General features: G+C 37.6%; 1 protein-coding gene across 1 annotated transcript in view; it reads right to left on the reverse strand.

Moving 5' to 3' along the window:
* Positions 1–13,998, reverse strand: part of PTPRN2 (protein tyrosine phosphatase receptor type N2) — a 519,027-nt gene that overhangs the window by 44,967 nt on the left and 460,062 nt on the right. The window contains exon 16 of the mRNA XM_029284276.1: positions 12,786–12,952. Coding sequence (XP_029140109.1) covers positions 12,786–12,952 — 167 coding nt within the window. The remainder of the gene's footprint in view (positions 1–12,785; positions 12,953–13,998) is intronic.

A 13,998-nucleotide genomic window follows, 5' to 3' on the forward strand; every position in this document is an offset into this window, starting at 1 on the left:
TGAAATCCCCCAAGACCATAAGTCTGGGGGTCCCAACCGCCACCCCGGCTATCACGTCAGCCAGCTCAGGCAGGGCCGTTGATACATAGCAGGGAGCCAGGTATATAATCAACAAGCCCACTTGCACCCCTTGCCCCCACTTCACAAGGAGGGACTCCACGCCGTCTATCTGAGGCACAGTGGTCTCCCTAGGACAAAGACTCTCCCTTATGATGACCGCTACCCCCCCGCCCCTACCCCGGGTCCTCGGCCGATGAAATGCCTGAAAACCCGGCGGGCAGATGTCAACTAGAGGTATTCTCAGGCCTTCTTTTTCTCTCCTCTTTCCTGCAAGAACCATCTTTCTGGCTCTTCAATAAACTGCAACCTTCTTTCTAAAGCAGTCGCCGTGTTGTTTATTTATCCCCAGCTTGGATGAACCAGGATGAAGACTTTTCTTTCAACAATTTGGCACCCCAGAAATGGGACTCCAAGCTAACCTCTCCAATGAACTGAGACTGCTAAGCCCCATCTTGCTGGCAGCAGACCCATTGTGTCTGTGGATGTGTTTCCCAGGCCCTCCCCATGTGGAGCCAGGGTAGTAAAGGAAGTTTTGGGTTTGAGCTCAAGGGCTGCTTTGGAAAGAAGGTGAAGGTGAGTACCTCTAAATTTTAACTTTAAAGTCCAGAGAAACAAAGGAAATGTGTATATGTCTCTGTATGTGACTGAGAAGACCCTTTATTTCCAATCACAGTTGGACTTTGCTCCTTCTGGTCTTTCCTAGCCGCAGAAAGGATGTGTTCAAGTGGCAGACCCTGGAAAGCATGGGGATTTGGCCAGAGTGCAGGACCCTTTGTTAGGAAAAAGGGAGAGGCTGTGTGAAAATGGAATCAAATGAGTGAATGAGAGAATTGGATTTGGGCAACTAGCTGGTAAGGCCCTGTAAGCAAAGCCCACCTGTAGGAAGCACAGGTCTTCCCAGACTTCTTCTAAGTCTGAAAACTGACAGGCGGGGTAGTGAACAGAGGCCAGGTACCTGTTGCAACAGGTCCTCCTCGGCCAATTTATTTTTGTGGTCCGCAAAGTGACGGCAGGGAGTTCCCTAGGTAGGAAGGTCCCGTACTTCATTTAGGGAACCGAAGTCTTCCTGGGCAATTTTTTTAGTGCCCAAAAACTGGCAGGCGAGGCAACAGGGATAGTGTCGCTGAGAGCGGCTGGGAAGTGCTGTTAGGAACTTGACTGAGCTGATTGTATCCCATAGCGAAAGGGGAACATGGGTAGCAGCAGTTCGAGGGCTGGAATAAGGACAACTATTGGAGATTTGCTTGAGGTGTGGGACAAGAGGAGAATGCCTGTCCTGGATGGTATGAAAAAGAAAGCGAGCAAGACAAATTTGTGAAGAATGGGCTTTGCTAGGAAACCAATTTGGCTAAATAAAGGTACTTAAAGGGAAAATAAGAAATAGTGATTCTCTGTCTCTTTCTCTCTTTCTCTATGCAACCATGTGGTATGTTTAAAATGTGTGTCTTCCCTAACTTGAGTTATCTGAGATTTATGGTGGGAATGACTAGGATGAGATTTATGGTGGGAATGACTAGGATGACTAGTCATCCTAGTGACTAGGACCTAATGACTAGGACTTCTGTTTCCTTTTCTGTTCTCTTGTCTTTGTGTATATATGTTTGTCAAAGTCTTTGTGTGTGGGGTAAATGTGACTGTAATTGTCTCTAATTCAAAAAGAATGAATTTTAAAATTCTGCTAGAAATTCTGCTTAAAATAAGCCACAAAAAGGAAATACCTCATTCTGTTTGTCTGGCCAACAAACAGAGTGAAGAAAAATGTGTTTGTTTGTTTGTTTCTTCCTTACTTTCTCTCTTTGTACTTTTATGAACAGCCCAAAGTTACCAGGAGGGAATGTTTTAAGTTCATCTGCTGGAAAAGTTTGTGTCTAGCTACAAGAGCCTCCTGAAGCTCAAGTTTGCTTGTGTGGGGAAATAATCTTCTTCTTAAGTTACTTTTCTTATCCTAAAACTAATTGGTGAAACTACTATGAAGCTAATCCTGGAACATATAAGCATTTTTCAATCTCTAAAACAATGTGGTCTATTTTAGAATAAAGGCAGATTCTCCTACCCCTGGAAAATTGCACACCTTAAAATATTAGGCTTTTAAAATTATTTGGAGCTTTCGGCATTCTCAAGCTATCTAGCATTTAAGTTGCAAGTCCTTGTCTTTAACATGTTGCAAATGTTCAAGTTCAGAACTGAAACATTTCATTTTGTTGTTCTCTTACCAGAATCCAGGTTTCTTTTGACCTCATCTGTGATTGTCATTTGTCTGCCTATCTGTTTCTTTGACCACTGCAATATTAATGCCTTTTCAAACTCTGTCTGCAAGCTACCCCCCTCATGTACTTCTCTTTTTCTTATCCTTTGTTCTCCATGCCCTTGTCTGCCTCTCCTGGGAGAGTCCACCCAGAAAGGGAGGAGGAGATCTTGTTTTTATATATTTCAGCCCTGCACAGATGACCCCCCCAACCTTTGGAAGCAGAGCACACTGACCCAGACACTGCCTCCATCCATTTGAGCCATGGAATTGAGTTTTGAATCCAGCCATCCACTAAAAAGCCACCATGCAACCTGAGTGGAACATCTTCCCAAGTCCTACCATTCCCCCAGATGCCTGTGAAAAACTGCAGAGGAAGGAAGAAGTCCTGGAGCCACTGGTCCCATGTGAAGCCTCAGAAGAAAATTAGGAAGACTATGGGGGGAGGGTGGAAACTCATTGCAAAGTTTTCTTTCTTGCCCCATTTGTATTGTAATAAGCCAGTTGAATGGATTCGTGGAGTGATGGCATTTGAGATTAGTTGGCACAGCAAGTACTGAACACCTTGGACTTCTGTCTGGTGGGAGGGAAAATTTATCCAGAATGTTTGTATCGCCTGTTTTGTACGCACACACACCATCCATAATCACAGAGTCTCTTCCACCTACCTTCAGTAAAGTTCCCCAGGCTGATTTTTGCTTTATTGCACCAAAGCTTTGCATACACAACTTCCAGAATTTTTATTTATTTATTTTATTTATTTATTAAATTTATATACCGCCCTATCTCCCTTACGGGACTCAGGGCGGTGAACAGGCGATACTAAAAACCACAATAATAAATAAATAGTTTCTGTTCTAAAATCAAATTAAATAACAGGCCTGTTCTAAAAACACCCCATACAAAACCCCCCACTAAAACATAATCAAACTACGCCAGGCTGGCCGCACGGAATAGATGGGCCTTCAGGGCTCGGCGAAAAAGGCGCAGGTCTGAAACTGTACGTAGGTCGGGGGATAGGTCATTCCAGAGGGCAGGAGCTGCCACAGAGAAGGCTCTCCCCCTGGGGGTCACCAGCCGGCATTGTCTGGCCAACGGCACTCTAAGGAGGCCCTCTCTGTGGGAGCGGACTGGTCGAAGGGAGGTGTTTGGTAGGAGGCGGTCTTGCAAATACCTAGGTCCATTGCCATGGAGCGCTTTAAAAGTTGTTACTAACACCTTGAAGTGCACCCGGAAGGCCACCGGCAGCCAGTGCAGCTTGCGCAGGAGAGGTGTTACATGGGAGCATCTAGAGGCCCCCAAAATCCCCCGCGCAGTCGCATTCTGAACTAGCTGGAGCCTCCGGGTGCACCTCAAGGGGAGCCCCATGTAGAGAGCCCCATGTAGAGCCCCATGTAGAGAAAATTCCAAGGGGGAGGAAACCAGGCCCCCTCAGGCAATTGGCAATTCATATGCCCTGACTGAGGAAGTAGCAGGAAACAGATCTCCAAACCTAAGCCCTGAATATCTTGCACTGGTGTACCCAGATTAGTAATCTTAGGGCTCACTATGTGCACTTTAAGAAAAAATTTAATAGCCTGGCTTGAATACTGGCTAACCTCAATTGGACATTACAAACCTGGATGCATTGAACTAAGAGCTAAGACAGGAAACAACCCTTGAAAATGGGCAGCCAGTAGTTATGTACTGAGGCAAACCATGGCTGTGAAGAATTTTGGGAGGGATGTGCAAACCTGACTGGAATTCAAAGTGACATCCAACATTTGAAAATGATTGGCACAGAATATTGGAAACTATACATTTCTTTTCCACTTAACAAAATTTTTGCCCTAACTTTTAGAACTTTATGGGTTGGAAGCTCTCCTTTTGGGAGCCACTGAAGGGATCTTTTTCTGCTGCCTCCATTAGTGTCTTTTTGGCTTAACAGTTTAAAGCTTGTTTACCAAGTCTCCCTGACCAGATCAATTTTAATCTTGTGGCAGTGTGTCATTCTCACACTTATGGCACAAATGGGGGATTGAGGGAAGTCAGCTTCCCAGAGAAGGAAATATTAAAAGGGCAGAAAAATATATTTCCTCAAAAGGATTTTAAAAGCAGAAACCAACCCTGCCCCCAAGTCTCTCTGTCCCAAGCAGAAGCCGGCCCTGTATAAATGCAGATGTAAACCATCAGAAAGGCCCCAGCTAAGAGATCAAGAAGACAAAGACACCTAAAATCTGCATACCCCACCCAAACTCTAGGAGTTATTAGCTTCTGCACCAGGGAAGCAGGATATGATAATAGGACTAACCCACTACCATCAAAAATACCAGAAAGACATACCCAGACTCAGGTCAAAATACGTGACACAGGAAATACAAAGCCTAAAACAGGAACAGGAAATTATTCTAAACAAAAGGTTTCAGGGGGTATAAAAACCTACTTCCCACATGTGCTCAAGCCTTCTTTTTCTCTTCTCTTTCCTGCAAGAACCATCTTTCTGGCTCTTCAATAAACTGCAACCTTCTTTCTAAAACAGTCGCCGTGTTATTTATTTATCCCCGGCTTGGATGAACCAGGATGAAGACTTTTCCCTCAACACAAGAATTACCAATGTTCTATGTTGTTTTTATGTTTTAATCAAATATGACTGTGCATACACATGAGTTGTGTCTATCTGATTTTTCTGATGCACAAGATATGTCCACTTATAAGTACCCCAAGAAATTCCTTGAACAAGTTTATGTGTGCTCCCGGCTTATTTCTGTTCCTAAGTTTGTGAGTATGCAAGTGTGTTTCCTCCTTTTAGCTTTTCAGAATGAAGTAAGGAAGTAACATTTCTTTTCAAAAGGTATTTTTAGATTTTGGGAACTTTGTCCTCCCCTCCCAATTTTTAGCCCTATATAAGGCTTTCTTTCTACTTAAAGGTTTCCTTAACTCTGTTCTTTCCTGACTTCCTTGCTATATTCTGCTTCTAAACTGTTCACGTTCAGAAAGTCCCATCTGTCCATCTTTTCTCCTAAATCTTCCTTTCTTTGCCCAATTTGCACAATCATTTCTATTCCCCAGTTTCTACCCCTAGTTGCATTAAAGACTCTTACTGAACTAAAAGGGAAAAGGTATCACCAAGTACAGCAGTTGGCAACAAAATCTGAATAATCCTCTACTGCAGTTAAATTTGCAAATGAAGTATGGACATTTGAAGGAGTGGGGGAAACTTTGTAGTTGCAAGTGAATTGATGAAATCCTTTTTTCAATAATGATGAACTGTCCTTCAAATAGTTTCTTTTTGCAAATTTCTAGGAGGGGAGGGCTTTGTGTGTTTTCATTTACTTTATAATTCATCTCTGAGTCACCCACTGCTTTTCACAGTGCCCCGTGCCCCGTGCCCTTTCTCTAAGTCCCTCCTCCCTTGCAAGCCTAAACAGATCTTGAGTTTTCTAATCAAGGTGATCTGCTAAGGATTAAAGGGTGGATGGATGGGACAAGGTTTAGGTAAGACAAAACTTCATTGAGCTTCCATGGACTGGCATGGTTTATCTGAACTCAAGTATCTTTTTAACAACTTCTGATTCTGTAAGCAATCCAGGTACTGATTGAATGAGTTTCTATGTCTATGCATAGACATAGAAACTATTCTCCCAGAGGAAGGTATAGTACTAAATTCCTCTGCAGTTGAAGTAGGAATGTAATGGTCAATCCAAGTTTCACCTCATGGTTATTGGCATTTACACATACCTTGGGGGTTTACCATCTAGAACAATGCCCTCCAACGGGAGTAGTATGCATTACTACAATTATATAAAACTCTTATGATTTCTCTTTTGTATTGTGAAAATCAGGTTAATAAATATGCTGTGTACTTAATCCTAATATAACTCAAGAACCAGCTGTGGTTAGGTAAACAATGGATCATCCCCCACAAAGGCAGAAAGGAATTCACCTAAATCTGGGACTTTTTGCATATCCTGTACTGTGAAGCAAGTCTCAGTCCTTTTGGGGATTTCCTAAAATATAATAATAATAATAATAATAATAATAATAATAATAATAATAATAATAATAATAGTAAAGTTGGAAGGGACCTTGAAGGTCATCTAGTCCAACCCCCTGCTCAGGCAGGAAACCCTATACCATTTCGGACAAATGGCTGTCCAGTCTCTTCTTAAAAACTTCCAGTGTTGGAGCATTCACCGCTTCTGGAGGCAGNTTCTGGAGGCAGGTTGTTCCACTGGTTAATTGTTCTCACTGTCAGGAAGTTTCTCCTTAGTTCTAGATTGCTTCTCTCCTTGATTAGTTTCCACCCGTTGCTTCTTGTCCTGCCTCCAGGCGCTTTGGAAAATAGCTTGACTCCCTCTTCTTTATGGCAACCCCTGAGATATTGGAACACTGCTATCATGTCCCCCCTAGTCCTTCTCTTCATTAAACTAGACATACCCAATATTGGCACTGAGTTTTCACAGGTAGGCTGGTTACTTTATCAACAGAGAAAAGAAAACATAGGATTGTGGCCAAAGAAGGCAAACCTAAGCACACGCTCTCTATCTCTGAGCATGAAGTGCGCCCATTAGACTCTTCCTGGGGAATGTGGCAACAAGTTAATGCCCAAACCAGGTGATCCATCACCTTCTGGCACAAGGCTGGAAAAAAGCTCCCATCAAACATTTTAAAGGCTTCTTAAGTAGCAAATCTGCTTTCTGCTGGCTGTAAGTCATTGAAAAGGTGAAGATCACTATGGAACCTAGCCACATCGAATTCCAATCATCAATCTGTTGATCCTTACCCAGTCTATGCCTAGCAATATAATTTCCCTCCATGAGAGGAAGGTTTGCATTCTCCATTTGTGGAAGCTAGAATCTGAAAATGCCCCAAAACATCAATGTGAAACCTTGGAAGAGTACTCAGTAAAAGATATGGCAGTACTAGTCGTGGATGTAAAGTCTGTGTGTGCATGTGTATATGTATATGAACAATGACTAATGTCTTTTTGATCCAGTAGATTTCAATAGGAACCTAGTTGGAAGACTACAGTCACTCCAAGTTATTCAGAATTACAGCACTGAGTTTGTTTAAACGAAGGTTGAGGGAATGTACTCCTTCACCAGTCAAAATGTTTTCCTGGCCCTCTCCTGTGCCTCTTCCTCCTGCTGACAACTGCAAATATAAATAAGACCTACCTGCATTTCAGCTACCAGAATGCCATTACTGAATAGTAGTACAACTGTGGGATTATATAAATAGACACATACTACAGTGTTATAGAGCAAATTACTATCTCATCTATAAATTTCCCTCCTATAAAGCAGGAATAGTTGCAATTTCCTATATAAAATTTCTGTAAATATATACTGTACATTGTCTGAAATGGTATAGGTTCTTCTGCTTGAGCAGGGGGCTGGACTAGAAGACCTCCAAGGTCCCTTCCAGTTCTATTCTATTCTATTCTATTCTATTCTATTTTTAAGTTTTTAAGAAATAAAGTTTATATGAGAAATATTATTTATTTAGAAAAACAAATCCAATTATAAGCATTAATTGATTTAATATTTTTTTAATGCACAGTCTTCCTAAGATCTTCTCTTTTTATAAGAGACCATGGAGAGCAGTTTCTCTAAGCATAGTATTATAAAAATAAATTCTTGAATTAGACCATGTTTTAAATAATACAATTAAAGACAGAAATCCTTAGCAGGAAAATCAGGCAGCGTGATATCTGCACCAAAGCTATAGTCGATAATACTACCCATCCAGTCCTCAGAAATACTTGCATGTTGCATGGGAAGCATTCTCTTTTTCAGATTTTTTTCACTATTTTTACCATTTCTTATAAGCCACCCAGCATTTCTTTGAAATGACCAATGGGGAAGAACAAAACTGGCACCTGGCTAATGCTCACCATTTTTTCACTGCAAAAAGAAAACCACATCTCCCTTCTTAATTCATGAAGGCTGATAACATGATGGCAAGGAGACACACCTGAACTCCATCAGGGAGGGACTGGGACATGGTGAGAATTTCCATCAATGGAAAATTTTCTGCCCTGCAGCTCCAGTCTTTTGTAGTGTAAAACTGTCTTTGCAATGCTAAAAGCAAAATGGAGCTGAGTCAAAAGTTAATTAGCTCAGCTGCAGAAGATAACGGCATAGAAGAGGCTTTAGCCGGGCAGGTGGAAAGGGCCTAAGGCTTATTATGTAAAAGTGTTTGATCTAATGGAATAATACAACAGAGTAAATAACTGAATTGCACATTAAAGAACAGGCATTATCTAACACTAAATACAAACTGAAATGAAATCTATCTGCAAGCAAAAGATGTAAACTCTCTATACTTATATGTGTGTGTGTACATACATATATATATATATACACACACACATCTAGACACATATACATACACACAAACATATATATTACATACACACATACACATATATATAATCACATGTTATATATATGAACTTCAATCAATAAATGATTAAAAGATTATGGCCATGGTTTTACAAACACAACACAGCAATAAAAGGCTTCATTTTCCAATTGGCAATCCATTTACACTTGTTATCCTTGGCATACAAAGAAAGTAATCTTACTGTTCCAGTAAGTTAAGTTTGCACTGTGTTTCTAAAAGTGTTTCTAAATCACCCTGAAATAGTTTGAGACTATATATCTTCTTTCTATTTCATAGCAGCAAATGAAGTAAAGTGTTCATCAACTCAGACTTGAACAGCTTTATTTCTGAAAATAGCTTGAGGCTTTAATAATTTTTTCACATTTGTGTTCCCCATAATTCAACTTATCCGTTAATTTCTGTTTGGCTCATTTAGTTGCCAAAATGCTGGCTATCTGGTTAATTTATATGTATCTTAGTTTTAAAATTGTAATGCTATCTTTTCAAATATCTGAATCATGACATATATCAAAAAGCACATGGAAATAGTGGCTTCAAATGAATTTTACTGATTGTAACATTTTGATTATAAAAGCAGTGTCTTTTCCTTCAAATTTAGTTCTTTCAAATCCCAGTAAAATGTATAAAGCCCTGAATTTAGTACTATTTTAATAAAATATATACATACATAGACAGAGAGATGAAGAATTGACTAGGAAAAAATGATTAGTCATACAAACCAACCTTTGGTTTATTGAGTAAAAAAGGAATTACCATGCAAACCATCAGCAACCAAAGGTCAAAGGTCCTTAGAGGCTCAGAAAAGGGGTTTCCCATAATGTCCCTGCAGCAGTTACAGTTTCCAATGATCACTTTTGTGACTATGCAACTGGGCTTATATTACTAGCTGCAACATCACAAAAATGACACTGGCAACTGCTAATTAGCTGGCAAAATAAGAATTTGACCATTTTTAAAGTGAGCAGTATTAATAAATGCCATTGCACACAGCAAGCAATGATAGCATAATATATATTTTAAGCAAAGCCCTCATGTGTGATGCTAATTATCTTTTAACTTAGCAGTGTCTCTTTAAAGTGTAAATGCGCTCCCTCTGGGCTCAAGAAATATTTAATTACATACTATCAGTGCATGACTAACAAGCTGGTCCAGAGTTAAAAAGCTTAGTCTATTGTTCAAAATGAAATTAGGATTCTGGAACCATTAAACTGACCAGTATTTTGAGAAGGAGCTGCTTCACCTTTCAAACACTGCATTCTGCCTGAGCATTTTAAGCTTACTGAGGGAAAAAGAATCTTCCTTCACTCATCAATATTTTAGAGTACAATATTTCAAACAGCGAAGAGCTTTTAATCCCTCAGCTTTAATTCATCTATTCAACAAATTACAACCTATTCAACACAATAGCCTTTAGCAAGCAGGAACAAAAAAAGCACAAAGTAGTTGTTTTCACAGTCCAATAGAATCTGCTTAATTAAAAATAAAAAACAAAACAAAACAAATGCATAGTTCTGAAGACTCTGGAGCAAATTTTTCTCAGTGATGAATTATGGTACTAGGGAATGGGCCATCTATATTAAATATCTCTATGTACGTACATGTACAATATACTTAAAAATAAACATGAACAGGTTAAAGGGAAATCAAACCACCTCAAAAATAGGGATAAGGTGGGGCTGCATTTTGTAAGATTAATTTAAGAATCTAGTTCTCTTGTAAGGCATTAATTTTTCTAAGAGTGTGGAATAATAACATATTAAAATAGTTAAGACATTAATTGTAAAATCAATTCTACTAAGGAAAGAAAATTAAGATTGATGAGAAATTAATATTAATATTTCTTAAAATTGCTTTTGGCACACAAAGCAGTATTTCATCTGTTTTGTCTTTTATAAGGTAATAGAATTATAATTTAAAAACAAAACAGAACTCATCCCCAAACCCTTGTGAATAATTTGTAATGAACATAAAAATAAATCAATCTTCCTGAAAGTATACACTTGGTTGTCTGATAAGATGCATATTCATAAAACTTTTAATAGCTTACTTGTATTTTTTTTCTTTTAAATCCAGATGGATTTCTTCAAGTCACTCTTTTATTCCTTCACAATTTCATTACACACGCAAGAACCTCGCATAAGGCTTGTGTAAAATCCACACTGCTCTTAGACACTGCAGTAACAAGCAATTTTAGCCATATCTTAGGGCTAGTATTCTGCTTATAGATAAGTACAGGCTATTAGTTGGCAAATGTCTGTTGACTGGAAAATGAATACATGGAAAACAGCAACAGAAGATAGCTGCTATAATACAAGAAATGTATAGCAGAATGACTGTGAATTGAATCCAAATTAATGATCAAATTTAGATATTCTCTAGAAATTTCTCAAGATTTTGATTGATTGGGCCCTCAAGTCACTGAGGATTCTTAGCCACCACATAGACCTTCTCTGTGATGATCTTAAGACTGCTCATTGATTTAAATAATTAAATTATTGTAACATGGATCAAGTACTATGTATTGTTTATATGTAGTCTTTATCAATAATAGAAAAGCCTTTGGGGGAACATTTAAAAGCCACATAGATTTTATTAATCACTATGTATTTTGATGTACATCATAATAATGTTTACAAAGTGCTAATTCAACATGTTATACATTTATTTTAATGCTAACAGCATTATTTGGAGGAACTTCAATATAACATATTGAAACTTGCAATATAATGTACTGAAATTAGCATTTTTCAATGAACCATTGTGGCATTTAAATGAATTTGACTAGATAACATTTCAAGGAACCTTAAAACTGATTTCTAGTGGAAGGGGAGTGCTTAGACACAGATAAGAGGTTCAGAAATTATTTAAAGCATTGAGATATAAAGAAAAAAATACTAATCCATTATCCCAAACTATTTTCTCAATCATTTTAAAACAAATAAAAAAGAATTTAAATATCATTAAAATAACCAACAAAACATGGGTGGGAAAAACTAAGTGATTACATGTGAGAGAAGGTGATTAATGATATATCTCTGCATTACCATGATCAGTGCAACCAAGAGCTTTGAATCTGTTTTGAGAGCGGGTAAAGAGGTTAAATTGGGCAGACTTGTATAGAAAGGATCTGTGTATAGCTTTTTTCTGATCTATGGAAATTCAGCCTAGGAGTATAGAACTGGATGATGTTTAAGTATTCATCTGTCAATCTGCTTCAAAATAAAAAAAACTTTTGCATCTCCATTAGGCCCCAGTCCATCTTAGCTGTGCTTTGATTATTCTAGATACAAAAAAGTATATTAGAGCTGAAGTTGCTGAATGCCTAGAAAAATAGAACAATATGACATTGCAATATGAAAAGTGAGTTTTACCTCAAGACAAATATAGTAGCTTCAGTTTATTGGCATGACATATAGAAATATCTCCACCTAACATGCCTATTTAAAGAAAAGAAACACCTTGTACTTACATGGAATTGTTGGTTTAGATTTTTTTCAAGTGCATTAATCATGATATTAAAAGTCATAATAAGCAATTTAATTACTTATATTGGCAATGCTGACTATTTGCATGATTATATCTACAGCAATGTTCCTCAAGCTTGACAATTTGAAGATGTGTGAATTTCAAATCCCAGAATTACCCAGCCAGCTTAGTTGGCTGGAGAATTCTGGGAGTTGAAGTCCATACATCTTCAAGTTGCCATAGTTGAGAAACATTGATCTACAGTATTTATAACTTTACTACCATCATTAAAAGCTTCTAAACTGCTTTTAGAAGCAGTTGACATTCAAAATACTGGCTGACTGGCAAGGAGACTCACCTTAGAATTTTGATATTAAGTGGATCATTCTCTATGCCACATTTTACTATGTGAAACCCTAGGAAACAGACTATTTTTGGCATGGGAGAAGGAACAATATATTAAAATTCCCTAGCCACAATACATTTGTACTATATGTCACCAGTAAGTCCATAATAGCCTTGCATCTGCCTTATCATCTACTACAAATTGCTTAAATTATTTTCAGGCAGTACACAATTCTTATAACTATTCTTTAGCTTGGGAATTAAATAATTATTTCTACTGTACCTGCGAAAATCCAGAAGGGATCTTGTGGATGCAGGAACTTGTTGATCATGCCAGGTAAGATAATGGAACTGGGTTACTGTCCGAGTCTCATTGCTTTGAAGATTTTTCAAGTAAAAACTTCTTACAAGAAAGTCTTCACACCAGATGTGTTCAGAGACCAGATTTACCTATTGTAACATAAAAAGTGCAAAACTGAGTCTATAGAATATAACTAAAAATGTAAAATTTTATGTGAACTTAATTAGGGCATGACTAAAAAATGTTTCAAAAGGCAGTACACTATGTCAGAGTTTTTCTGGGAATTAAAATAAATATTTTTGATTATTTGCTCTAATTAAAAGAATATACCTTTTGCTAAATACACTATATGTTTTATATGGTGATTGCTGCAGAAGTTAAATATTGGGCATATAAGAGTTACCATTTTACTGACAATATACGTAGCATCACAATCTTTTCTACAAATTATGAATCCAGTTGTTTTAAATTGAATATAAATATGATGTTGGAGAGAATGTTAGGTTTGAAAATGAAAACCTATTTCCTATTTAAGTCTTTAAGCAGCTTATGAAAACTAACTTTTCTTAACTTATTCTATCCCATCTGGAACAAATATTAAAATGTTAAAAGAGATGTTAATATAATATTCCAACTAGCCCCCCAAATTGAATTAACTAAACTGTTCTGATTTAAATAAAATGTAAAACTATATGATAAAGTTTTTAAAATGAGATACATGGATGCATCATTCGCTCTTGGAAAAGTAGCCTCTTATACATTAAAAAAAGTTAGTATTTCAACCACAAACATTTATGCTACAATAATGCTCAATGCTAAAGCAAATCTTTTTTTTTAATATATATTTTTATTTTTAAACCAACAAAACAAAACATAACACACATACACACACAGTATATACTCCTCCCTTTTTTAACAGCAATTTCATAACAGTAATCTTCTATTATTTACATTTCCCCCCCTTATTCATTAGAATATTTATCCTTGTTGCCCCATTTTCTTATTTGCATTTTTCTTCCTTCATACTCTACTTCATACTAAGAATACTACATATTATTATTACTATACATTATACACACATTTTCCACTTTTGACCTTTCCATATTTATTCTCCTCTATTATTTCTAGTCTCCAACCAGTCATACCACTTGTTCCATGTTAGATAATACTCTGTGTCTTCCTTTTCTTTTATCTC

The sequence above is a fragment of the Protobothrops mucrosquamatus genome, unplaced genomic scaffold (assembly GCF_001527695.2).
Source record: "Protobothrops mucrosquamatus isolate PMUCROS unplaced genomic scaffold, P.Mucros_1.0 scaffold482, whole genome shotgun sequence".
In the NCBI taxonomy this organism is placed as follows: Eukaryota; Metazoa; Chordata; class Lepidosauria; order Squamata; family Viperidae; genus Protobothrops; species Protobothrops mucrosquamatus.